General features: G+C 34.5%; 4 protein-coding genes across 11 annotated transcripts; 2 read left to right on the plus strand and 2 right to left on the minus strand.

Moving 5' to 3' along the window:
- Window positions 1-775: 775 nt before the first annotated feature.
- On the plus strand, window positions 776-7,142 carry LOC144574386 (ETO1-like protein 1). 2 transcript variants are annotated; one of them, XM_078324343.1, is made up of 5 exons: window positions 776-1,537; window positions 1,944-3,665; window positions 4,601-4,892; window positions 5,284-5,593; window positions 6,702-7,142. In XM_078324343.1, the coding sequence occupies exons 1-5, from the start codon at window positions 1,413-1,415 to the stop codon at window positions 6,941-6,943; spliced, it is 2,691 nt and encodes an 896-aa protein (XP_078180469.1). In that variant the 5' UTR covers window positions 776-1,412; the 3' UTR covers window positions 6,944-7,142. The 2 variants fall into 2 exon arrangements, with proteins under 2 accessions (XP_078180469.1, XP_078180468.1); XM_078324342.1 differs by having other exon boundaries at window positions 780-1,537; window positions 5,281-5,593.
- A 390-nt stretch (window positions 7,143-7,532) lies between these two features.
- LOC144574387 (heat stress transcription factor A-2b-like) lies at window positions 7,533-26,846 on the plus strand. 7 transcript variants are annotated; one of them, XR_013518200.1, is made up of 4 exons: window positions 7,533-8,430; window positions 9,834-10,690; window positions 10,795-10,914; window positions 26,684-26,846. XR_013518200.1 is itself a non-coding variant. In XM_078324347.1 (3 exons), the coding sequence occupies exons 1-2, from the start codon at window positions 8,125-8,127 to the stop codon at window positions 10,647-10,649; spliced, it is 1,122 nt and encodes a 373-aa protein (XP_078180473.1). In that variant the 5' UTR covers window positions 7,533-8,124; the 3' UTR covers window positions 10,650-10,690; window positions 26,815-26,846. The 7 variants fall into 7 exon arrangements, 4 of the variants coding, with proteins under 4 accessions (XP_078180473.1, XP_078180471.1, XP_078180472.1 ...); XR_013518198.1 differs by having other exon boundaries at window positions 9,834-10,914; XR_013518199.1 differs by having other exon boundaries at window positions 9,834-10,914; window positions 26,689-26,846.
- LOC144573721 (uncharacterized) lies at window positions 15,544-18,720 on the minus strand. The gene is made up of 6 exons (XM_078323473.1): window positions 18,579-18,720; window positions 17,726-17,956; window positions 17,200-17,316; window positions 16,466-16,773; window positions 16,051-16,389; window positions 15,544-15,963 (listed from the first exon to the last, which is right to left on the minus strand). The coding sequence occupies exons 1-6, from the start codon at window positions 18,718-18,720 to the stop codon at window positions 15,697-15,699; spliced, it is 1,404 nt and encodes a 467-aa protein (XP_078179599.1). The 3' UTR covers window positions 15,544-15,696.
- LOC144573722 (uncharacterized) lies at window positions 19,403-22,920 on the minus strand. Its single transcript, XM_078323474.1, has 5 exons — window positions 22,632-22,920; window positions 20,818-21,150; window positions 20,583-20,738; window positions 19,977-20,162; window positions 19,403-19,485 (listed from the first exon to the last, which is right to left on the minus strand). The coding sequence occupies exons 1-5, from the start codon at window positions 22,918-22,920 to the stop codon at window positions 19,403-19,405; spliced, it is 1,047 nt and encodes a 348-aa protein (XP_078179600.1).
- Window positions 26,847-27,282: the final 436 nt, after the last annotated feature.

Here is a 27,282-nt window from a genome sequence, read left to right on the forward strand (position 1 = left end):
GCTAATTTTTGAGTGGGTTAATATTGTGATGTATGCACGTTGAACTTTAATATGAATACAATGCTCAAGACTAGCAATGTAATGTTCATAAACCTTTTTGTCAATGCTAGCAATACAAACATCTTACTCAAAGTCAAAATTTATTAAAATTCGTTGAAAATTTTAATCTGGACTTTTTGCTTGCCAAATTAAAAAAAAAGAGTCAAAACCTTCGTGGAGAAACATCATATTTTAAATAATAGAGAATTAAATTAATTATAATTTCAAAGGTTGATGAGTAGACACATACGTAATAACATATTACACGATTAATCTTATCAAATGACAAATAGTATTTACTTATTGCAGCCGCTGTCCAGCAAATCGCAAGTAAATCTTACAAATCAATCTAGCAATTAATTATTAAAATATTAACTCAAGAATATTTTAGACAAGATGAAATATTATTTAGTCCAGTCCCAACTCCCAAGTCCACACCATTTTTTTGTCCCGATTTTAATCGATTATTCTCTCTTAGTTGATCCACCAGGGTTAGGTGGGGTTGTTCTCCTGATCTCCTCTTTTCTTCGAGTCTAGATCTTCTGAAGTAATTCAAATTTTAGGTTTATATCACAGCCGTCAGATCAGAATCCGAGCCAATCCGGTCTTAGTAGAATGTCCGAGATTCCTTTATCAAAGCAGATCGGACGTTCCGAATCTAAACTCAAAATTTGAGTTAACCCTGGTGACCTGAATTCCTCTTCTCCCTTCTCAGTTGCGAATCCAAAGATTTGTTCTTTATATCAGTTCACCTTCTTTGGCTGCCCCTGAAAGCGACTTGTTCTCTAATTTTAAGTTTGTCTTTGTCCCAATCGGTAGGTCTGTTTGAGAGGAAAAACTCACTTCTTCTTCAGTTTCTTAGTTGATCTAGATTACAGTAATTTCAAATAAGGGTTTTTTCTTTAATTCCACGACCTTGTTGGTCGTTACTACAATTTAATAGCTCAATCTAGTGTGAGTAGGCGGGTAACTTATTTACTAATTTAAATTTTCCTTCTTCTATTTTTAGCGTTGATTCAGGACGGGTATCGCTTGTTATTTGCTATAGTTTTCGTCTTTCGCTCAACTAGAAAGCTGCTCCGTTTCTAAATTTCATCCTTGTATAGCTTAATTTACTGCTGAGAGGTGTTTGATCTTAGATAGAAAGGTGCTCCATTTCTCTTTAAAATTTGTCCCAAGTTGGATGCGCTGAGAAAGAGATTTTTTTTTTTTTTTGAAGGTTTTTTAATTTCTCCCCTGATCTAGGTCAAGCTAATTCTCACTTGTTCTCAAAAGATATATCACTTGTCAATTTTTAAAAGAGTTATAAATTTTGTGTCTCATTGTGATCGGATACTGTGGAGATTTGGGAATTTTTCTCCCTCTTGTGCTCTATGAAGAGCATGTTGCTCTCAGAATCACACAAAGAGACTCAGGTCCACGATTTCAATCCTCAATCATGGCTTCAAGTTGAAAGAGGGAAGCTTTCAAAGATTTCATCATACTCTCCTTCTTCTATGTAAGTCTACTTAGCAAAATGATTCTATTAATTCTTAGTTAAATATCTTTTTGCAGACTGTACCCTGTTATAGTCTGTGAACAAACAAAACCAGTCCTTTTACAAATTTGCGAACCAGTTTATTGTAGAAAACACCTACAGACCTAAAAACATCATTTCAACAATATGAAAACAGCGTCCTCCGTAAAAATCTCTGGTAGCTTATCTTTTAAATAATGTAGTTGTCTAAGGATAATATGGTCTTTTTCAATAATCCTTACAGAATAATTAGACCAGGTTCGAAGTATCAAAAAAGTGTATTGGGGTGTCTGCATATGTAGCATGCATACTTTGCAAAATGTTTATAAAGAAGTCCGGATTTCTTCAATGCATTTATAATTGTTTTATTCTACTTCTATAATTGTAGAGAATCCTTAATTAAAATAGTGGAGCCGCCAATTCTTCCATATTTCAAACCAGTAGACTATGTTAGTGTATTAGCCCAAATTCATGAGGAACTCGAACAATGCAAGCCAGAAGAAAAATCAGATCGTTACTTGCTTCAATATCATGTTTTCCGAGGGCTTGGTGAAACCAAATTGCTCAGGAGAAGTCTCCATTCGGCTTGGAAGCACGCAAATACTGTCCATGAAAAAATAATTTATGGTACCTGGCTGCGGTATGAGAAGCAAGGAGAGGAGTTCATCACTGACCTCCTCTCCTCTTGTGGTAAGTGCTTGAGAGAGCTTGAGCCTGTAGATGTCTCTTTGGAGATTCCAGTTGGGGCCTCTTTACCAGTTTCTGATACCAGTACCAGGAATGATGCGCAAGAGGAGGCTACGATGGTGTCATTTCAAATAGGAGGAGAAATGATAATTTGTAACAGGTGCAAGATTGCTTCTTTGTCGATACCTTTTCATACCATGCTTAATGGGCCTTTTACCGAATCAAATCTGGAGGTGATCAACTTGTCAGAGAATGGTATTTCAGCAGCTGGCATGAGATGCATTGCTAATTTTGCTGTTACTGGCATATTATCTGGCAATGGCTTATCAGTTGATATCTTACTTGAAATTCTCATATTTGCAAATACATTTTGTTGTGAGAGATTAAAAGAAGCTTGTGATAGGAAACTGGCATCTTTGGTTTGTTCAAGACAAGAGGCAATTGAGTTAATAGCATGTGCACTTGAGGAGAATGCTCCGGTTCTTGGGGCTACTTGCATGCAAGAGCTTTTACGGGAACTTCCGACATGTCTGGGTGATGATCAAGTGGTAAAGTTTTTCTGTAGTGCTAACAAGGAACAACAATATGCCATGGTGGGGAGAGCTTCTTTTCCCTTTTATTCATTGGTGAGTGAGGTTTCGATGAAAACAGACCCAACTTCTGAGAAAACTGCAAGGTTTATAGAAAAGATGGTTGAGTCGGCTGTTGGTACATCACAAAAACAAATTGCGTATCACCAACTTGGTTGTGTCCGGTTTTTAAGAGAGGAGTATGGGGAAGCAGTGTCTGCATTTAATGCTGCTCGCAGTTCAGGGCACGTATATTCTGTTACTGGCATTGCCAGAATAGCTTTTTTAAAGGGTGATACAATGTTGGCTTTTGAAAAACTCACCTCTGTTATGTCCTTGTCCCAGCCTCTTGGGTGGATGTTTCTGGAGAGAAGCCTGTATGCTGATGCCAATAGAAAACTAGAAGATTTGGATAAAGCAACGGAGCTTGACCCCACTCTGACATATCCATACATGTATCGTGCTATTGACCTCTTAAAAAAGCAAGACCCGAAAGCCGCATTGGATGAAGTAAACCGTATTTTGGGCTTCAAGATGGCACTTGAATGCCTTGAGCTAAGGTTCTGCATCAACCTAGTGATGGAGAATTATGATTTAGCTCTTCGGGACGTGCATGCGATCTTGACGCTAGCACCTGGGTATAGGATGGTGGAGGGGAGAGTGGCGGCATCAAAAATAGCAACTCTTCTGGGTGCACAAGTAGATAAATGGAGCTCTGCAGATTGCTGGATGCACCTCTATGACCGGTGGTCAGCAGTGGATGACGTGGGGTCGCTTTCAGTGATTTTTCAGATGATGGAGACTGATGCACCAAAAGGAGTTCTTTATTTCAGACAGTCATTGCTTCTCCTTAGGTCAGGACCTTTATTAAATTAAGTACTTTGTTGTCTCAAAATAAATGGTGCCTAAACATCATTTGTGTGAACAGAAATATTTGCTCAGTCTACCCTTTTGATCTATTATACCTTTTCTTATATATAATATTATCATCCAGTGTATCACTTTTGATCAATTGTGCATTGCACCTTTTTTTTTTCATAAAAAATCAGGTATACCTATTTTGCACCATAGAGAATTTGGTGCTTTGGCTGTTATTGTTTTGTATTCACTATCAGTTCTTTATGTTCTTGTAAAATATTAACCAGCATTGGCAATAGCAAAACATTGTTATTGTCCTTTTAATTGCTATATATTAAACGAATGGTCCTTAAGAAGAAAAACTGGTCCGTTTTATTAATTAAGGATATTGTATTTTTCCAAATTTCATGTTTTTTGAAGATTCTTCTCTTTAAAATTTTGAATGGTTATTTCTTCTAAAAAGATTATGGAAATCATGCCATTAACTGTTGTCGGTATGGTATGTACCATTTTTACTGGGTTCACTAGTTCATAATCCATGCTAGTAGGTGGAGATGATCCTCACTTTCAGTCAATTTAAAAAAAAGGGACCAAAGAAGTAGGTTATCGACACATTTAATCAAGTAAAAAGAAGGAACCTAAGAAATAGGTGATCCACACATTTAACCATTTTTGGTATGGTACGTACCACTAGCAACTATACAGTCTGGGTATTATTCCAAATTTTGTTATCATTTAATTATGTTTGCCTGAAATAGGGGAAAGAAGACTCAGTTTAATCAATTATACTACTTTTTTGGACTAATAGAAATGGGCACAGCTATTGGGTGATGGATCAGTACTGAATTATAAACCTTGGTATTGCAAGTTTCGATATAACTTATAGCTATAAATAGCCAATGCTTGATTTCTGAGTAATTTTTATATTTAGGTTAAACTGTCCTGAAGTGGCAATGCGCAGCTTACAGCTGGCACGACAGCATGCCTCGAGTGAACATGAACGACTTGTATATGAGGGCTGGCTTCTTTATGACACAGGCCACTGCAAAGAAGCATTGTGTAAGGCTGAAAAGTCCATTTCCATGCAGAGATCTTTTGAAGCCTTCTTTCTGAAGGCGTACGTGTTGGCTGATTCAGGCATGGACCCATCATGCTCGTTGATTTGTATTTCTCTCCTTGAGGAGGCACTTAAATGCCCTTCTGACAGGCTTAGAAAGGGTCAGGTCAGTTGTCCATTTGAATTAATAGTTTGTTTTTTTTTCTTTTGGCTATTTTGATTTTTTGGTACTCGTACCTGCTTGGGTAAGTATATTTTAGACCTCTGTAATTTACTTCCTTTATTTACTGAATACTAAAATACTGGCTTGGCTGCTATTGCTTTTCTTTTTTTTGTATATTTTACACAATTGATGTTAAATCAAGGCAAAGTTGGGTGAAAGTATAAATAAATTTAGTCTTAATTTGAGGCATTTGCCGACTGAGGTTTCTTGATACAAAACTCGTTATTTTTGTGTGCACACGGAAACTTTACTTTTGCAACTTCGTAGAAACAAACACGCTTATGCTCTTAATAATTGACAAGTGCTGATTGATTTTCTGTCACCAATGAAGCAGGCATTGAACAACCTAGGTGGTGTGTACCTTGACTGTGAGAAGCTGGATTTGGCAGCAGATTGTTACACAAGTGCTCTCAAGATCAGACACACCCGGGCTCATCAAGGCTTGGCTCGTGTCCATTTTTTAAAGAACAACCGGGTGGCAGCATTTGAGGAAATGACACAATTGATAGATAAGGCGAGGAGCAATGCATCAGCCTATGAGAAACGGTCTGAGTATTGTGACAGGGAGCAAACCATGAAAGATTTGGAGATGGTAACTCGTTTGGACCCATTACGTGTTTATCCGTACCGGTACCGTGCTGCAGGTGAGACTTTATTGACTGTTAATTAAGATTATGTATTAGAGAAAATTGTCATGCTGAGAAGTGTTGGGTTGGGTCGGGTTTCAATCAGTTGGGTTTGGATTTGAGCCATATCAGGCAAATTCTTTGGGTTGAGTGAGATTTGTTACTTCTAAAGTGGCATTAGACGTGCCAGATCATGTTTGGGTCGTGTCAGGTTGGGTCTGTTTGACCTTAGAGAATTATCGGGTACAGGTCAGGTTGGGTCAGGTCAGGTCAGGTCAGGTCTCGGGCTGTCCAACTTTGGATCAAGTTTGGGGTTTGGGTAAGTTCGGCTCTTCAAAAAATCTGGTCAAGTCAGATCGGACCGCTGCTTCTGGTCGGGTCAGATTTTGCCACATCTGGATGCTGGTTCTGTGAAGGAAAGAGGGGAAAAGAGATATCATACTTACTGTTTGTGTTTGAGAATGACAAATATGGACTTAGGGTTCCAGAACTTCTAAGGTCCTTTAATCATAACTTTTTTTGGTTGAATAATTATGTATTAGATAGAGCATTCTCTCCCTTTATCAAGGCATGTTGATGGCTAGAAATCATGATCCGTTTTATACGTTATAGGCTTCAAAATACATGTTTTCATAATAAATGTTCTAAGAAATCTGAATCAAGTTTTATCGGTGATTTATCAGTGCTAAAATCATCAGATAAATGGGCAGTAAATCCACTCAATGTAATTTTGTGACATTTTAGTGTGAAGTGGGCAAAATCCACAAAGCCTTTTTTATAACCGCTTTTTGAAAGCTTAGCTGGTACGGAAAGGGCTGGAACAGTACCAAAATATGGTGCAACTTTAGCTAAAATAAAACAATGACAGGAAAAAGTGCTTAGTATCCTCACTAGCATACCAAACATTAGAAATCTGAATATTTTTTTTTTGTACCAGTTGCTCAGCCAGTACTGTACTGAGATTATGGTATTCTCAGTAATGCAATGAGACTTTCTTATGTTCAGAAATCATATTTTAGCATGTCTGTGTAACCCAATGACCTTTATGTGATTTAAAAGTTGCAATTTGCTGATTAATACTGATTCCTTTTTTTTTCTTATTCTTTTTCAATTATTGTGCAACTAGTGTTAATGGATAGTCACAAAGAGAAAGACGCTATAGCAGAGCTGACCCATGCCATTGCATTCAAAGCAGACCTTTATTTGTTGCACTTGCGAGCGGCATTTCATGAACACATTGGAGATCTACAAAGTGCACTTCGAGACTGCCGTGCTGCACTTTCCCTTGACCCCAATCACCAGGAGATGCTTGAGCTTCATAAGCGTGTACACAACCAAGAAACCATCTCTGGGTTTGACACCATGTAGAATGTACAGACATGCAATTGAACACAACCATGATTTTTTTTGTTTTTCTTTTTCCGAAAGAAATGTGGAGATGCACCCTGAATCTGAAATGCTTTATTACCAGAGAAACTGTCCTCTCCTGATTTTAAAGGAGCCTTATTTTGCTGAGAAAAGAAAATGTTTACAATATTATATTTCTTTTATTTATTATTTATTTTCACTGGTCCTGTTCATGTGATTTTATTATGCAATGTCTGATGAATTAGGGTTAATATCTTGGAGCTGAGGAAGCTGATTTTGTGTCTGATATATGGAAATCGCAGTATATAGTAATTTAGTCAATCAAAATTAATATCTTGTGTTGATCCATATTTATTGAGAGGTATAAACGTAATCGACGAATTGTTGGTCTGGAATTCTGGATCTACATCTTCCAAAAATGAATCAAGATCCAAGCGATCTAGCCGACAAATTGACGGCCCAGTCTAGATAAGGCCCACGAATCTGTATTCCATTCACCTCGGTGCACTTTATACTGGCCTTTCGAACCTGAGAAAAGGCAAAGTAGGTAACCCAACCTGATTTCTCTCTCCATTTTACAACACCTGGAGTCATCTCATTCCAAATCAACTTACTCATCTTCATCTACAGATACCTCCATTTGTTGAACTACCCGGGTACCATTTTATTCGGAGGCGGCGGTGAGCGCACGTATCGGTGACCATATTGACGGATCCGCAACTCCCTCTTCCTCGGCCTTTCTGCTCCACTCGTCTCTCTAGTCTATACAACGACCGACGCCACTTCATCAATCGCTAATTACTCTTTTTCCAGAAGCTTCCGCTGTTTCGCCATATCTCCGATTCGAGATTCGATGTCGACCCCACCTCTCCTCTAGAATGTTCCTTTCCTCCCCTTTTCCCTCTCCCGCCCCCACTTTTTAAATCCAAGGCAAGGCAGCTTGTCTCATATTTTACTCATCAGCTCTGTTTCCAAACTTCGTACTCTTTATCCCGTACCTCGGATTGAAATTCGTACTGCCTTCTGTGGAAGATTTCTCTGATTCATCGACTCAGGTCGCCATTTTGACATCTCAACTGCTCCTCTATCGGATTTAACATTTGCAATTAGATTTAAAATCTTCAGTTGTAACAGTTTCTTGACAACCCAAACCCTAGTTAGTTTGATTTCTGAGAAGATACATGGATCCTGTGCTGAACCCAGTGAAAGAGGAGTATCCAGGTGGTGAGCAATCAGGTATGGTTTTTGATGAGGGACCTGAATTTTCACCGAAGCCAATAGAAGGGTTGCATGAGGTGGGGCCACCACCTTTTCTGACTAAGACCTATGAAATGGTGGATGACGTGGCGACACAGCGTATTGTCTCATGGAGCCGGGCCGGGAATAGCTTTGTGGTATGGGATCCGCATGCTTTCGCAACTACTCTGTTGCCGCAGTACTTCAAGCACAACAATTTCTCAAGCTTTGTGAGGCAGCTCAATACTTATGTGAGTGTCTTGGTTCTAAGATTCAAAATCTTTTTTTGTGACATAATTTTAGGTTGTAATGCTCTCTGCATGAACCACACTTGTTTATAAATTAATCATTTTAGTTTCATTTACTTCAATTTAAAGGGTAATTTGTTGCATGCACATGTCAGTGCGTATTAGCATCACTGGAGAGTGGCTAACTAAGAATCTTGAGCTAAAGGGGAAAAGATTTAATTTGATGCCTTGATTAATTAAAAGAAAGAAAAGTAAAATGTTCATGATGCTGTGCCCTTATCAATATTGGAAGAAAGTAGTCCTCAAGATGTCCACGAGAGCAATCATAGATGATGTGCAACAAGTTATTTTAGAGAAATGAAAATTATGTAGATGGAAATAGAGAAATAATAATAATAATAAAAAAAAAACAATGTAAACTTTTGAGTGTATTGACAATATTCATCACGATTTTGAGGATACATTGACAGTGTTAATCACAATTTAGAAAGGAGGAACGATAAATAGTGGAATTGATATGTAACTTTAAAAAAGAAAAACTTAACAGTAAGTTTATGAAACATGTTATTTCTGGAAGATTTCTGGTACAGATTTTTATTTTTCTTTCTTTGAACAAACACTTAAACCTGTAATAGTTTCCTTTTGATGTTTTTGCCAATATAGTCAATTAACTGAATCTTTCAACTAGATGGTACTTAAATCTTTTGTTTTATGACCATTTTTCTGGTAATTTTTACCAGGACACTTGTTCAATTTTAGCATTTTTTGTGCAAAAGTATTAGAGTACAAGATAGTGGAAGTTGATTATATTGAACTATAAAGAGTTTTTGCCATTATTCTTCACCATAATTTGATATAAGCTACACATTATTTTTCACATTGCTGATAAAGAAAGTTTGTACTATTATATAGTAGCATTTGAACTTTCTGTAAGAGTCATACAAACTTTTTTTGAACTCCAGTATGATATTTCTGGATTAGGAAACATGCTCATTCCTTAATTGGCCTTTTTCAACTATTACTTTTAGTTATGAGAAAGTAGAAACAGTAAATGATCTTTGTGTTATTGTCTATTAAAATAATAGAAGAAGGTGAAGAAAGCAGAAGAAAGTTGAAGAACCCCTTGCAACTCAAAAATGTTTCACCCAGGTTGTAAGAGGTATATGCAGCATATATTTATTTTCTTTATACAAAAAATTCAAAATAACTTTTTCTAGATTCAATGAGAATAATAAACCCAATAAAAAGTTGATCAAAATTTTCTTAATTAAACAAATGTGAACGCCGGACAATTTTGTAGTACATAAAAATGCTGGTTCATTTGCCCCTCCAATTATTTTTAAATCTTCCTTTTCTAATCTGCTAAATTCTGGTGTTCTTACCAACTTGTTTGCAATATTACGCAGGGATTCAGAAAAGTAGACCCCGACAAGTGGGAATTTGCCAACGAGGGTTTCTTAAGAGGCCAGAGGCACCTCTTAAAAACTATAAAAAGACGAAAACCGCTATCACAACCTGTATCCACTCAACAGTCTCATGGCCCTTACCTCGAATTAGGCCAATTCCAATATGAATCTGAAATTGACCGCCTGAAACGAGATAAGCAACTACTGATGACTGAGCTTGTAAAACTGAGACAAGAGCAACAGACGACCCGCTCCCACCTCAAGGCGATGGAGGATCGGCTGCAGGGCACTGAACAGAGGCAGCAGTCCATGATGGCATTCCTGGCGCGAGTGATGCGCAACCCTGAGTTGTTGCAGCAGCTGATCTCTAAAAATGATAAGAGGAAGGAACTAGAAGAGGAGATATCAAAGAAAAGACGGAGAAGGATCGACCAGGCGCCAGAAATTGATGATGTGGGGGCAAGCATTTGTACTGAGCAGGAGACTGCAATGAAGATTGAGGAGGGCATCACGGTGTCTGACGGGTTGTTTGGATTGGAGATGGAGCAAGGGATGGGTTTAGGGTTAGGGCTACATGAGGGAGGGGAAGATAGTTTGCTATTGGATCCCTTGGTAGATTTGCCAGAGGAAGAGCCTAAGGTGGAGTTGCCCGGGGAAGAATTAAACGATGATTTCTGGGAGGATTTGCTGAATGATGGAGTTGGAGAGAAGGCTAGTGGGTCCTGCATGGCAGAGCGGGGCAGAAATGGAGATCAGATGAGCTTGTTTGCAGATAAAATGGGATATTTGAGTTCAAATAGCCCAAGGAAAAGGTGATGTATGTTTTGGAATTATAATGCCTGGTTTGCACATATAAGGTACGTTGGCATGCTTTTTTGCATTCATCTGTGGGTTTCTTCATTATTTGGTAATCACTAGTTAAAGTCGACACCTTTATAATGACCGTAAATTTTTCTGGTAGCTGTTTGGCCAGTTTGATTGCCTTTAATTGGGTCGCTGATGTGAAGGAAGCCTCCTTTTTTCGACTTGGTTATAGAATGCACGAGTCTTACAGATGAATTTGGAAATTTTTTTTAGCTTAGTAGTAACCTTATCTTAGTTGTGCTTTAGATGTTTATTTATTACTGACAATTACATTTTTTGTTTGTTAATCAACTTTTTGCTCATGCATGGACATGGAATACTGATTTTTAAATGAGAGCTGAGCATTCGATGTAATATTTGAAATTCATGGTTGGGATGGTATGGTACTTTTGAGAAAAAGGGGTCCAATTTCACAGAATTCATTGGATGTGTATAGTTCATTGTGGCTAGAGTTGCAATGCATTGTATCATGCGGTTATAGTTCACAGTTTTACATTATGAACTTACCATTACAACTTCTGAACTTTGCTTTTTGAACATTATTATCAACTTGGAAGCATTTGTTATCTGGTGTATCCTAGTATTTGTGGTCTGAATTTAAAGGCAGGTATTTTGCACTGTGTGATTTACTTTGTGTAATTCTGTGTTACTTGGTAAACGAATAAAAGGTGAGGTGAGTGAAGTGATTTACGTATTGTGAAGTGAAGAGAAGGAAAAGAATAAGAATAAAAGATGAGTTCATATATGTGCAAGTAAAACATTATTTGGCAAGAATAATTTCAATCATACGCTCCATTCATACTATACGTATGAGCAACGCGAACGTTATAAAATGATCTTATTTACCTCTGAGAGTTTTGAGTGTCACTATTTATTGTCTAATTTAGCCGAAAAACTAGAGCCTCAAAATCTACTTGGGCGAGTAGAGCCAGATTTATCCTATATGAATTCCACAATTAAATGAGAACATGAGCACGGTCATTGTGTGAAATATATATATATATATATTTTAATGTAATAAATGGTTTTATTTAATTAATTAACAAATAACCCTTCAGTGAAAGAAAACGAAATTGATCCTTCAATTAATTCTGTGCTGACTTTTGGTCTCCGTGAACTGAAATGACCTAGTAGTCACAAGCTTTCATGAAAGTTGAAGTTATTGAGTGGTCATGTATGCACGATACACCCAAAAAAATCCAAATTAAGCATAAAATGACACTCAAGCCGGGAGGAAGCCTACAGATCTGCCGCGATTGAATTATTTACATCCAAATTAAGCATAAAATAGCCATTTCATGACATATATTGACACAACTCACATCTTTGGATTAAGCCTCCTTAGAGCATCTCTATCCCTATCCCTATCCCAGCAATTAATCCAATGGATTCTGGTTCAACTCGATTTAAAATAATAAAAAGTTGATGGATCAAAAGTCCAACTTTGAATACTTTCTGAATAACAATCCTCTTCGGAAACCTCTTCGCTCCCGACCTATAGGTGTCAATAAATACCACACGGATAGGTTGAAAGTATATTCAAACCTATGTTCATTAAAAATTGATTTTATCTATAGCATACTCTTATTTATTAAGAATTGACAGTACTGTACTTTATCTTTATCTGTAAAATTATTGAGTAACAAAACAGTAACAGATGATTAATAATTAATATAATAATTAATTTTATTATATTTTAAAATAAAACATCATTCACTTAACACATATACAATCATATTACTAATAAGAAAACAAAAAAAACAAATGTACAATCAATTTCAATTAAATTGTTTTTCAATAAAGAAAGATAATTTGAAAACGCGAATATATCTTTAGACAAATTCAATTATTTAACTAAGGGTGTGTTCTAGAAGAGAGTAGAGAAGGAGGTGACAGTAAGAAATAGCTTTTACCCGTACCATTATCCGTTTAGCTAACATAAAAATTTCTTACTCATATTCATACTCAATAAGTTGCTGAAAAAAACTTTCCTCACACTCACCTTATCGATAAGATACACATATGATAAACAGTTAGAGGGTATCATCGACACCCGTACTAACACTTTAATTGCAACTAACTAGGAAGTTATCAATATATGTCACCAACCTTTTTTTACTCGGTTCATAATTATTTAGACACGGAATTATTCAGCTATGGAGCCTATGGTGCGTATATTTATGATATCTACTTTTTTTTTCAGCTGTAGTGTGGGCCTCTGCTCAATTGTACTAAAATTGTTAGGTCAGCAATAAATACTGACCCAAATATTTGGTCTCATTTCATTCGTCTCTCCGATTTCTTGAGCGCGCTGAATTTGGATCACCTCCGGTACTTAAATTGTGACACAAATTTGGACCACCTCTGAATTTGGATCACCTCCGGTACTTTTTCTTGAGCGCCCCGAATACTTTTAATTATTAAATTCAGACTGTTCTGTGACACAAATTTTGAAAACAGACCCCTATATTTAAATAGGCACCAAATTACTATCGCTCAGTTGAGAGTTCTTTTTTTTGAGGAAAAATGCGAGTCAAAGTTCACATTTAATTTATTAAGAACCGGTACAAGAGTTTGTTACACAGTACTACGTAGAAAGCAAGCCATACTCAAAACATTTGAGTATTAGAAATTAAAAAAGAAAGACATGAAATAAGAAAACAAAGCAGTAGGTAAAGCAAAATAAGAAAAAACATGAAATTAGAGACTGATTAGAGCCAATTCTCTGGAGCGCCTTAGTGTTGATTTGTATGTCTCAACTGTTCCTCTTCAGTAACTATTTTTCATCGCACAAATGCCTGTATGTCCCTGTTTCCGGTACAGGCTATATCTATCCACTTTGCCACTGTACTGTGTCAGTCCCAGTCAGCATTATATGTGTTCGTGGAGTTGTGCCAGTTCGATATGCATAACTGTACCAGTCCAGTGTGTCACAGAGCTGTACCAGTCCATTGTGTCACCAGCTGAGTGTGTTGAAAGGTGATGAAGCTGAGGTTGGCCTGCAGATCCATTCGAAGTTCTGGTATTGTTTTGCTTCTCTCGAAAAATCCGAGAGCAGCTGGTAAGGTCAAGATTGAACCGAGTCTTCCACAGTATGAACCGAGTAATCATCAAGATTGACCTAGTCTTCAATTGAATTGTGTCATTTAGAACAATCTTTGTAGGAAGATTGTTTGCCGGTAAGGTCAGAAGCTGTTGTGTATGCAAGTCCCGGTACAGTTCCCTTGTTAAGGCACATTCGTTGAATAAATTAATGATGTACTGACACCAAATCTGCCTTCCACAAGGGGCATCTGTTGACTAGTGTCCAACCTTTCTTTATCAAGTTATCAGTTGTCAGTGTCTGATTTAGCGATGCTAGCCCCCCAACCTGATATTGAGGACTCGGATCTTTTGTTTCTCCGCTTAAGGTTGACAATTTTTACTTGGTTTGTAGTGGAAGGGTCTTAATAATATTTATAGCTGATAGCCACTATCAGTTTTTCAAAAAAAAGGGTCTTAATAATATTTACGCTTAATTTTATATTAGTTCTAGGAAACTACTTCAGTTACTTATTTCTTCTATTTTTTATATTTGCTCTTTAACTCTTATTTTTCTTTAATATTTATCATTAAAACCAACAAGATAAAATTAATACTAGTTGAACTTCACAAACTAATTGTTTATCTTTGTAAACTGACAAAACTAACCTTATTGGTAATCATCTCTATTCGTATTTCTTGCCACCATCTAGCCTTATTGATGAAACTAATTTTATTATTTTATTTTTCTTTCGTCGCATATTTTTTTGTATTTGGTAGCTGCTATTAAGTATTTCAAAAGAGAGATGCATTTGGTAATCATCTCTCTTCGTATTTCGGTCTCTGTCTCCCTCTCGCTCCAAGTTATTTAGGTTTAATTTTATGTTAGGGTTTGCTATCTGTCACCATATGAATCGCTCTTTTTTTTTCTTTTTCTTTTTTAAAAAAAAGAAAAGCAAAAGTCGCTCCCTGACTCCTCAAAATCTTGATCCACAATTATTATTTACTAATTTCACACTTGTGCAAAGTGCAAACCATTTTTAAGTATACCTATTAATTTTTATTTTCAACCAGTTAGTCTTAACAATCTTGTTTTATATAGAAATAGTTCCAACCTTTAAGTGCATATTGTTAGTTTTTTTTGTAATGGCAATACATGTACGCACAATGTGAATAGTTTGATCAAGAGAAAATTTACACAGTATGACATTAGTGATAATTTTATATTTGAAAACTGAAACAACAAATCAATGTTCTCAAGCTTGCATCAATCAAGGGCTCTGTATATGCTTCTTTTCAATCTGAGGTAATAAAATCCCACTATTGAAATACTGCCATTGTAATTTACTCTATAAGCAATTTTTCTTGTTGAATCACTCAAATTGGAAGATCAAAGCATGCCTTCTTCATGGACATAAAAAATAATAGGAATAACAGTCTTCAACCCAATCATGGAATGAGGCAATTTATAAATTTAAACAAGTTCTATACAAATGCTTTCAAAAATCGCTTTAAGTATCTCCTACGAACCTTTTATTATTACCTGCATTAAATTTTTTATTGAGTAAAGATTGGAGGTTAAGCCAGCAAACTATTTAATACCCTTGTTATTATAATAAAAGATTTCCCCCATTCGGGTTTCGAACCCATGACTTCTCATATAGAAACCATGTGCCTTTGGCACTAGACCAAATACTAGTTCTCATTACCTGCATTAAATTGATCGACCATATTCCAAACCAAACAAAAGCATGAAGTAATTTCAGGAACCCTACATGATGAAACAAAGAAAAAAATTGCAACAAACTTAAAATAAACAACAGAGAAGAAATCCTGAATTATTGTTCTTTGTGCAACCAACACAATCAAACAAACATCACTTCAAAATCATAATTCTTAGTCTTGAATTATTATAAGTTGATAGAACATAAAACGAGTTACATTAATTATGCCGAGCATATTATTGTGAAGCTAGCTTTTATATACGCATCTTCTCAGTGCGCTCCGGAACTTTCTTTAGAGTTGCTTTGATGAGGTCAATGTATAATGGAAATTGTGCAGCAGCAAAGAAAGTGACAGGAAAGCACATGATAGCGTATATGGGGTACACAGCAAATTTGAGCCTGTTTTCAACAACAAAAAAGTCTCCAGCACAGAATGCGACAAGCATAGAAGCAATTCCCATGAAGAGGGAGGTCAGCCCCAGGATAAGCTTCAAGGGAAGTCCCCTATTGAAATCTCTTACCTGATCAACAAATGAATTATAATTTCAGTTTCCAATGTTGAAATGTCAAAAGTAAGAAATTCTAATTAAGATAAGGGTTTTGGTAACCTCGTAACGGGAGGTAAGTATTGCGAGGAACATGACAAGAGATGTAACAGAGAAGCAAAGAGCGACAAGGGATGAAATGGCGAACAGCTGAAAAGCTGGTCTTCTACTGAGGATTGGAAACCCAGACTGCTGGTCTACACCTCCTGGAACTGTGCTTGCAGATGCAAAGGCCACTGTAGCGACGAGAGCAGCTACTACAGAGCAAGACTGGGAAGTATTTGTCAGCCAAGTGCTTCCATCTTTAACCAGTGTATCATGACTCTCTATGAACACCTCCTCTGCCGTCTTTCCATCCTTGTTGATTCTTGAGAATATTTCTAGGTTCATACTTTGCACGTACTGCACACCACCATATTACATATGTTCAGTTTTTATTTTAGTTTATTCCATTTTTCAGTGAGAAGAGAGAGATCACCTTGTACCACTTGCTCTCCCATTGCATCTGAAGTGCTGCTCCAGGGATGCTCCACGGCCGGTTATGGCTGTGCATGGCTGCGAGATGTAGAGCACTATTTTCATCATTATCTACTTGCCGAAATACACTCTCCATAGTTTTAACACCCAGCATGTACGTGTACACGTGGACTTGTCGGTGCTCCACTGCCAGTAAAACAATATTTTTCTTATCCTTGTCTTTGTCCATGACTGCCACTGGATACTGCTTGAGGATTCTTTTCACCATCTCTGTTATTCCCCTCTTTGCAGCTACCAAAACAGGGCTTGCTGAACCACAAGTTGACAAAATTGTAATGTATGTTAACAAAACATTTAACAATGATTTTCAATTTCTCATCTCTTTTCTAGTAGTATGCTTATAGGAAGTTTTCTATCATATGTCTGTAATGATTTGGTGTTAAGCTTCAATAGCGACCACATGCCAATCCTTTTTTGAGAACTAATCCAGCAAAGAGAAAACATAGTAAGGAAATTTAAATGTTGGTACATTACAGGGCTATAGTAGTATCTTAGTAGCAAGGTGCCTAATTGGGTGTTTTTGGGTAAGTACTGCTGGAACTGAAAATTTAGCTTATTCATTATTGTAAAATCTGTGTTAGAAACATAGAGAAGAGAGAAAAATAAGCATCAGCTAAATAAGTTTTATTTCAATAATTGTGTTAAGCTTGACTATTATAAAATTAATGAACATACCAGTATCAGGTCCGTGCGTCGATTCCTTCTCTTCAACAATTTTCAGAGAACCTTTCTCCAAGACTTTTTTCAGCATGTCTGTGCTCTCTTTTACGGCTTTAATTAGGGCTGTTTCATCTGTATCCAAAATACAAGATGTCATTAGCCTGATTAAGGAAGTGCAGAAGTCTTCTATAATTAATTGAATGAAGAAGACGAGTTAGATGCTCAATTTTTTCCAAGAGAATAAATAACTGTCTACTTCATAGTTCTGATTTTGTAGATTGAAGAGACATGTATTTCACAACTCAATCATACTGTATATCCAAAATAAAATAACTACCAATCACCGCACTGTTGTTACAAATAACACTAAAAAGCATTACAAATTATATGCGAAGAAAATTAATTAATATATATTTTTTTTCATAGATGCAGGCCAACATAAAAAAGTAGACTACACTCTCTGATTTATTCACGACAATATATGAAAAAAAAAATTCAAAAAACATGAATCGAGAAAATTTATCTTTTCTTGTCAACATACCTTCACTTTTCTGGTTTGGTGTATTTTCATGAAAGCCCCGATCAGTATTTCCTACTGGTGGAGGGGATTTTGATTCAATATCAGATGGTAATGCAGAAAAAAATGGTTGCTGTCCACCACTGGCTTCCTCATACTCCCAGAGTGTTGAACGATCCACCAGCTCTTTCATTATGGTCACTGCATCTCTGTGCTTTTGTTTAAGTTTTGTAATTGTTTGCAACCTCCTTAACCCTTTAGAATGTTATTCACAGAGTGATATACTAAATTAATAGTGTAAACAGCTGAGCAAAAGGTCTATAATAATTGGCAACTTTTTTTAAAATTTCAATAGAATATAATTAATTAATTGTTCCGAGATATATTAAGAATCATACTCCTTTCTTTCTTTCTCTGACCATACAGAGGGATATTATAGTTGGTACTATGTTTATACATTGGTTTTTTCCTCTATTTCTAAAGACTTGTTTTATATTGTCTAAATGAAGTTTGTACATCATCATAAACCAAATAATTGTAAGCAAGTATCGAATATGAATACATTGTCTTTATCAGCTGCAAAAATTTCCTTTTCTGGCAAAAATTGCAATTCTAGAATTTGTAAGAACTTTGGAAAGAATGATCAATTACTTCATCTAGAAATTAAAAATGAATTGTGCATATTGAGATTATAATTAGTTAATTCCTCATATACCTTATATAAGAACAATTAGTTCATCTTATTCCTATTTTAAATGGAAGGAGCGTGCTTTTTTATTAAATTAACTTTTTCAATCAGGGTATCTATCCCAAGAATTATTTACAGCAGTGACATTTTCTTGAAAGAATTATGCAATATAGATATATATGCACATACCTATACCAAGAACAACTAATAAGAGCTTCACGATAATCTTAAAAAAGAAAATCATGATATCATAGTTCGGTGGGATCCACCTTCTCTGTTTCTGATTTTTAGATGTCTTATCTTCATCTTCCTTGTTTGTTCCAGCTTTCATGCAGCGTAAAATGAAGGGAAACAATAAATAAATTAATCCTTGACTCAACAGAAAGAAATTATCGGTGATTCTGATCCTTATTAACAACATATCAGTCTAATAGAAGATTTAATTGACAAAAGTATATATATATCTTAAAATCAATATATCGTACCAAAGTAGTAATAATGAGGGAACACCATAAACATTGACATTGGATTTCTCCTTGATTACTCCAAGTTAAATGTAGTAAAAACCTTTTTCTTTTACATTTTTTTAAGGTCTTTCGTACAATTATTTATATGAAAGTCTGTTTCCATTAAATTATTATTTTGTACCATTAGTTAAAGTTTTATTTATTAGAAAATATTATACAATAAGAGAGGGAAAGAGACTTCTTGCCAAAAAGACGGCACAGCCCTGTTTTTTCATTATTCATACAGTGAGCCCCAATCCTTTTTTCATAGAATATTAAAGTTAGTTTGGATAAATTTTGAATCGGTAAAAGTTCCACCGATCATTCTATGCATCAAAATTTTTAACCAATCCTTCTATGCATAGAAAAACAAAGGCACTCTTTCTCTTTCCCTGTCTTATTTTATAATATAATATTTTCTATAGACAAAAAATTCGTAATTAACTTTAGAATTCTACCCAAGATCTACTAAATTCTAAGAATGCAAAAATAATTTGTATGATTATATCAAGATGGTTTGTTTACCATACATTGGTTTTCTTCATCAGTGCAGCAAGCCTTACAAATACCACCAGTTTTTAAGCTAGAAGCTGCAGGACCACATATGAAAGTTTAGTGATAGAGGCTATATGGTAACATGCATATTACAGATAGACTCCTGCTATGGATACATATTTCCATTTTTAATATTTAAACATTTGCTTTGAACTGTTATACATGATCTCCATATGAGCAGACCAAATTTTATATTTATTTTATAATTTTTTACAAAGGTAGAAAAACACTACTTTTGGATGGTCCAAAATATTCAAATCAAGTGAGTTTGTACCTATAAAATAATAGTAGACAAATTAAAAAAAAATTAAATTTGATTTGCAAGTACATTTTCATATGAAGATCATATTTAATTGTTTGGATCAACTAGCTGTTTGAACTTTAAAAATGAAAATATGATTTCATAGCGGATGTCATTGTGTAATATGCATATTACCATATCCTTGCTGTTGAGTAGAGAAAATAAATGATTTATATGAACAGTTATGTTCTTATTTTAGTTAATTCTATTTTCTTTTCCACATACCGACAATATTAGATATGCATTGGATAGAATCCTTCATCAAAGAAAATAGGTCCATACAAACTGTGTATGTCGGCGGCAGTACTTTCTTTTCATCTTCCAGAATAATGTCGAATTTGTTTTCCTTATTATTTTTTTCATTCTCCAAGAAATCCACGAACTTAAAAGTGAGTGGCTCTGTAATTGTACCTACAATCAAAGCATTAAACATTCTCAAGACAAATATAGAAGCACCACATAACAAATATTATTATTATTAAACTCGCTATTAACAATTAGATTTCACTCATTGAAAATGATGTCACCATTAATTTTAAACTAATTTTATGGGAAAAAGAGTTTAATTGTGAAGTATTATGGTGAACTCACAATCAAGAATCAGATTTCAATTATTGAAAATGGTATCACCTTTAAAATTAAAGCAATATGTGTAAAGATGTTTTCAAAATTTATAACTTAAACTATCCAAAGGAGCTTGATAACCTTGATTGATTGGTATTAAGAACCACATTTTCAGGTCAAAACTAAAAGCATATTTATAATTTATTGTATATGAAACACAGGGTTTTCATATTTTATTTTTTTTGGGGAGGGGGACAGAGTAAGTACAGTGATATATAATTGTATCATATAAGCCAAAGCGAGCTCCACTCTTGAAAACAGAGGGCTTGTTAGCCAGAGTGTGAAGTGCAGTTTCTCCGTTTGAATTGGCATAGTCCATGTACGCCAACTTTGGATATAGGCAAATGATCTCATATGCCAAATCTACGGTCAATAAATTTGAATGGTTATATTATGACTTACTTTTTATTTTACTTTTATTTTTTTTACTGAAAGAGCATACCAAATTGTTCTCCTTTGATGGCATGGTGAAGAATATTGTTACCATCATCTCTCCTACAGTGAGTGATATCTCTTGAGGATAAGCTTTTATCTTCATCAATTTTCAGTTTTTGTTCCTTATGGATGGCAGCCTCAAGCACAAAGAAGGTATTCTTCTTTCTATGACGCACTGCCGAAAAGAGCGGAGTCTCCTGAAGGTTGTTACGTGCACTGGTTACCATACCCGGACACATTTTTGTCATCCTCCTGCAAACCTTCTCAAGTCCGAGGACTGCCGCCAGATGAAGTGGGGTATCCCCAGCTTTGTTTTGTAAATTCAAGATTTTGTCCATCTCTGTGATTATTGCATCAAATATTCTTAGTAACTCCTAATCGGGATTCAATTGTGGGCTACATGATTATGGATTAAATGAATTATATTTAATCATATTTAACTTTCTTCTAAGAAAGAATCATGTCAAGGTCAATTACTCAATTGTCCTTTATTTTTCATAAATCTTGAGAACACTGCTGTGTCAATTTTCTGTCAATATCCTCTCAATCTGGATACGAACATAAATAACCCTTGTCATTGATAGAAATATAATAAATTATAGTGAAGTATAGAAAGACATGTTCAATACGAAATTCTGAAATTTCTAACTAAAACTATAATTTTTTTTCTCTTACACATACAAAATGACTTTCTTGTGTATGTATAGACCTAATATAACTTTCGAATTTTCCAACAGAAAACTAAATGACTGTTACATTATATACACTTTTTCCAAAGCAACACAGAGAATATTCTGAATTCCAGTTTTTTTTTTTTTTTTTTCCAAAAAAACCCTTTAGGACTCTCTTCATAAATTATTATTTTAACCATAAATATTTTTAATAATTAAGTTTATAATTAACAGAAATTAGTAGGAACTGACGAAATGTGTTATAACCTTCCGCCTGATCATAAATACTTCTTGGATCAAGCTTTCTTGCAGGTGCATTATAGTAATATTGTATAATCTCAGCTCTATTTGTTCACAATTGTCACCTTGTTTGAAATTCATCACTTTATAGCAAAAGGTAAATAATATTTATTTCGCATGAATGAATATGTTTCCTGGTTACATTGCTAATACACCATCATGACACGTTTGAAGGATCCTGTTAAGCCTCAGTTAATTATTTATATGTTAAAGCATTAGTTAATTAATTACATATATAATTTCAAATTATTTTCCGCAACTTTTAATTAGGTACCTAGCTATTTGAAACCAGGTAATTGGATAATTAGAGCATCTTCAATCCAGCAATTAAAATTAATTGCTAAATAACAATTATGAAAATTTTAGAAATTAAGCAATCCACTCCTACATTAGTACAACAACCAAACAATTGAGAATTAAACACTTGGCTAATAAGAATTATACATTTGGCTAACTCATCTTTAGAAAATGATTTCTTATTAAGCAATTATTTCCAACAATTGCTAAATAAGCAATAACCATACAATCCGGCAATTACAAAAACAATTGACACATCATCATAAGTAATCCATAAGCAATCACTATTAGAGATGCTCTTAGAAACTAAGATTTTGAAGTTCGGCAACTTAAAAAGGAATCATCAAACCGTACAAATATGGCATGTATATCAGAAAATTAATGTACATATGTTAGCAGTAACTTCCTGCAGTCCCCACAACAGTTTTGGCAACTAGAGGAACCAAAGGGTTTGCCTGATATTAAAAAGGCACAATTTTTAAATGATACATCACATAGCCGTATATGGTACCTAGCTGGTATATAGCATATTATATAAAGTAGTACGTAATACCTTCATTTTCTTTAACGATATCGAGGAGTTCTAAAATTATTTTTTCCGTGGCACCAGAAACTGCGACATGAAGTAAGGTGTCATTGGCACGTGTAATATGCTCGCCTTGGACTTTTTGTTCTTTACTGTAGAGATCACACACTGTTTTCCATTCGCGACTCATGGCTGCTTTGAAGAGATCCTTTCTCGGATTGTACAATGAGGCGTCACTAGAAGGATCTGGTATTGTGGGGTTTTCTGGGTTGATCTCTAGGGGTATGTGATGAATCTCAACACTAGATACGGACATTGTTATTACTCCCTCTCTTGTTTTTTTTTAAAAGATTTTAATTAAGTTGTATGTGACTCGTTTGATAGGTACGTAGAGAGAGTATTAGCGATATTAATTATGCTCCCTTTTATAAGGAAGACACTAGCAAGGACCAAGGAGAGCTTATTGTAGTGTGTCATGGACTGCTCTTCAATGCTCATTAATTTACTTGGTAGATTAATTTATGATATCTTTGTCCTTCAAAAAGGAAAAGAGAAAGCTAGCTACTTGGGCCAGGAATAAAGAACCTTACGTGTTGAAGTGATCAAGAGTTGTCTCCTTGAAATAAAATGGTTATAATTTTGTTTTTGAGTGAGTTTTTAATACTTCATAAAAAAATAAACAGGATATATTTTCTTTTTAAATTTTATTCAAGAGTAGAACAAATTAAGATATCAATATAGTCTCTCAATTACCACCATCCAAATTCTAACATTCGATTAAAAAAGTACAACTTAATTATTATATGTAATTTAGTAAAATCAATTTCAAAATTAATTATTATTTTATACGGAATATTTTGAGGACTCATAATCAAGAAAAGAGCAGAATTAAACAACTCACAACACACATTTTAATTTACATGCTTCAACATATATGAGCAAGTAATATTATAGAACTTATTATAAGTGACTAATGGACCTGGCAAATCAGACAAGTCAGGTTGTATTTGGATTGGATGGAGTTAGATTCAGATTAAATTTCAGAGTCTGTGTATTTTCATATTTGAATAATTAACTATATATATGCATGAGTTGGATTATGCAGATTAGGAATTTTACAAGTTTCGGACCAATCTCAGTACAGGTTAATTTGGATGTCGGGTAGATTATGTTTTTGTAACTTGTGTTATAAAAGTAACACGGAATCCCTTGTAAAGAAATTGACCCAACAAAATGTGAATATCTAATAATCTATTAATAAGTTACAATTTTTTCCATTTCATATTATCTCAAATTGGTATAATTGTCGTTTGGGTACCATTTAGTTTGATTTCTTCGGGTTTGGACATCTTCAAGATCATGGATCATTTGGGTTTACATTTTTTTTTATGTTCCGATATTCAATATTTGTAGATTTATTTAGGTTCGGATATTTTTGAATTAGATTAATTACGAGTTCGGATTATTCCTTTTAAAAAAAAAATTGTAGGTCCGAGTCTAATTGAAATGTCTATTTCATCAAGAGTTCAGTTATTCCGATTAGTTCAACTTTTATCAAGGATACATATGAAGTTGTATTCTCTCTTATTTCTTTTTTATAATCAATCCGGTGCAGAAAAATGTGAGAACTTTAAAATATTGCAACAATTGCATGTAATCAATGCACAATCCAACATAAAATACAAAAGTGTATTGTTCTTATTCCTTGCTTGCATTGAGACAAAAATTAAATGCTTCTTGCTTTATCCTTTTTCTTTATTTCACAACCTTCATTTAGAAAGAGAAAAAAAAAAGAGAAGAGAACATGCTCTAAAAGATGCCAATTGTAGTGTCTAACAAGGCAAGCTGATCAATATTTTCAAAATTAAAAGGAAAAACAATACAAACCAAAATTAACATCTTAGTCTTCAACAATTGCATACCTCAAATGTGTTTTATTGTCATGGCACTAATTAAGTTGATTAGAGTTCAGGTGAAAAGTTTAGTATATTTGAATTCAACAACTGCTTTAAAAATATTTACACCATATACTTGTATGGAGAACTTTGTTATTGCATGGATGGACTGTAGGATACAATAATGTTTGCTTTAGAAATGCTATCCCAAAATCAATAAGAAATATAGGTACTCAGATCATCTCCTTCTGGTACAAGAGTGAGGGAGAACTATTTTTCCAAACTCAACACTTGTTTTACCTTTTGATATTAAGGAGCTTCGTACACAAGGTTCCAGTCTGGTAGTGGAGAAAGTCCATTCAATTCCTAGATCAGGACCCGTTTTGGGTAATTCAGAAGATGCAGGTGCCTATCTCTCAATCACTGAAGGCTTTTGATAGATTTGGCATTAGTTGTATCTATAATTTGCTTTGTTTGGTTGTGGCTTATCTGTGACACTTTTTTTTCTAAAAAAAAAAAATGCTTTTAATTAAATAGTAAAAATTTAATATAAAAGTACTTGAAACTGTATTGGACGTTTGAATCTTTGTCAAATTATTTTGCCTGAAGGATGAAAATTGAACGTCATATAATTAAGCCCAACCTATGGATCAGAAGTCCAGCATGATAGATTCAATTTACTGTCAAGGCAAGTTCTTACGGTGGATATCAATCAAACTTAAAATTGGATTTTCAGTTGAAAGAGAACTCAAAGTTGTTTGAAATTGAAACTTAAAAGAAAAGAAAAATAGTAAAGGAACCAAAATGGACCTTGTATATTTTTCGTCCGGCATGTTTCCCATTCTTGCTGACATAGTGACATGTACTCAGTACTTTGACCCTCCAATTATTAAAAAAAAAAAAAAATCTTGGGCAGTTCGGGCACTATAGCGGGACCATATGGTCTTCCTTGTTCAAGACACCCTGAAATGCAGACAAACTTGCAGGTGCAGATAGCAGATCTACAACCAAGCTATGGTGCTTTATTTCGATAATTATAAAATTTTTAATCAACTGTATTAACATTTGTCTATATCAATCAAATTTTCTCAACAAAAAAATGATATCCTTAACGTCTTAGCTCGACAAAATTACCGTCATACGCACTTGCCATAATGTAAAACTCGTCTTCCCATCATACTTGTTAATATCATACTTCGCCAACATATCCATGCAATTTCACCAATTTCCCAAACACCCAATTCACCAATTTTCCAAATTATCAAAATTACTTAACCAGCAAACACCACAAAAATTGAAAATTCAATCCACCAAAAAAAAAAAAAATTGGCCGAATTTCACAAATTTCCAAAGTCTTCAAAGTATGGTTTCGGAAATAAGTAAATGAACCTTGGTTGGCACGTGGCTCATCAGTAAATTCAAGGGAAAATTTCAAGTGTTTCCATCTAAAAGTTTGAAATAGCCAATTTTTCTATCAAAATCCATAATATCCAATTTCCCCATAAAAATTTGAAATTCTTTCTTCTATCCCCTTTTATTTATTTTTCTTTTTATTTAATTATTTTAAAATTTAAGTGGACCATTATACCCCTCTGATTGTAATGGATATATCCATTAATATTTCAACAGGATTGAATTTACAAATGGATCATATTGTCCATTAATGTTTCATAGTAGCCCATACCTTTCTAGTAGTTAGACTTAGAAATTGATCATATTATCGCATTAAAATTCATGAAACTTAGAAATTGATCATATCTCAAAATTTAATTTCGACAAAAGTTTGGTTAGACCTTTGATTAGTTCAAACGAGATAAAATCACAAAACCTGGAGAATAAATATGTCATCATCAAATTCAATCTCAACCACTTTAGCCCTGAATTTTCTCGATTTTGCTGAGAGAGACGCATGAGGGAGAACTAGGGCTATACAAATTTCTCGTGCAATCTCCAATAAAATCTCGGCTTTGCTGAGAGAGTGACACACATGAGGGCAGGGAGAACTGGGGCCGAGAGAGACGGGCCTAATACATTGCTTTGACGTTCAATGCGTTAGACGGGAAGAAGAAAGAAATGGAGAAATATTTGGTCTGAAAAAGAAATGGGAGGAAGAAACAAAAGAAAAAAGCAATTGATACTCAGATGAATTTGGATTTTTTTTTTTAAGGTTTTTTTTTTTTTTAGCTTAGTAGTAAGTAGTAACCTTATCTTAGTTGTGCTTTAGATGTTTATTTATTACTGACAATTACATTTTGTTTGTTAATCAACTTTTTGCTCATGCATGGACATGGAATACTGATTTTTAAATGAGATAGCTGAGCATTCAATGTAATATTTGAAATTCATGGTCGGGATGGTATGGTACTTTTGACGAAAACGGGTCCTCCAATTTCACAGAATTCATTGGATGTGGATAGTCATTGTGACTAGAGTTGCAATGCACTGTATCAATGCACTGATGATAAACGAATAATATTAATATAATAATTAATTTTACTATATTTTAAAATAAAACATTATTCATTTCACACATATGCAATTACATTACTAATAAGAAAAAAAATGTAAAATCAATTTCAGTTAAATTGTTTTTTTATAAAGAAAGATAATTTAAAAACACAAACATATCTTTAAACAAATTCAATTATTTAACTAACGGTGTGTTCCAGAAGAAAGTAGAGGAGGAGGTGATGAGGACGAAATAGCTTTTACCCATATCATTATTCATTTATCTAATAGAAAAATTTCTTACTCATATTCATACTCAATAAGCTACTTAATTT

This window comes from Carex rostrata, chromosome 22 (assembly GCF_964058835.1).
Source record: "Carex rostrata chromosome 22, lpCarRost1.2, whole genome shotgun sequence".
Taxonomy (NCBI): Eukaryota; Viridiplantae; Streptophyta; class Magnoliopsida; order Poales; family Cyperaceae; genus Carex; species Carex rostrata.

Coding starts and splice junctions, on each gene's coding strand:
- LOC144574386 (XM_078324342.1), top strand. CDS start 1,413: ATGAAGAGCATGTTGCTCTCAGAATCACACAAAGAGACTCAGGTCCAC. Junction 1,538..1,943: donor TCATACTCTCCTTCTTCTAT/GTAAGTCTACTT, acceptor CTATAATTGTAG/AGAATCCTTAATTAAAATAG. Junction 4,893..5,280: donor ACAGGCTTAGAAAGGGTCAG/GTCAGTTGTCCA, acceptor TCACCAATGAAG/CAGGCATTGAACAACCTAGG.
- LOC144574387 (XM_078324347.1), top strand. CDS start 8,125: ATGGATCCTGTGCTGAACCCAGTGAAAGAGGAGTATCCAGGTGGTGAG. Junction 8,431..9,833: donor TGAGGCAGCTCAATACTTAT/GTGAGTGTCTTG, acceptor AATATTACGCAG/GGATTCAGAAAAGTAGACCC.
- LOC144573721 (XM_078323473.1), bottom strand. CDS start 18,720: ATGAAAGCTGGAACAAACAAGGAAGATGAAGATAAGACATCTAAAAAT. Junction 17,957..18,578: donor ATTAGTTGTTCTTGGTATAG/GTATGTGCATAT, acceptor AACATTCTAAAG/GGTTAAGGAGGTTGCAAACA. Junction 17,317..17,725: donor ACCAAACCAGAAAAGTGAAG/GTATGTTGACAA, acceptor TTTTGGATACAG/ATGAAACAGCCCTAATTAAA.
- LOC144573722 (XM_078323474.1), bottom strand. CDS start 22,920: ATGTCCGTATCTAGTGTTGAGATTCATCACATACCCCTAGAGATCAAC. Junction 21,151..22,631: donor TATCGTTAAAGAAAATGAAG/GTATTACGTACT, acceptor CAATAATCACAG/AGATGGACAAAATCTTGAAT. Junction 20,739..20,817: donor CATCAAAGGAGAACAATTTG/GTATGCTCTTTC, acceptor TATTGACCGTAG/ATTTGGCATATGAGATCATT.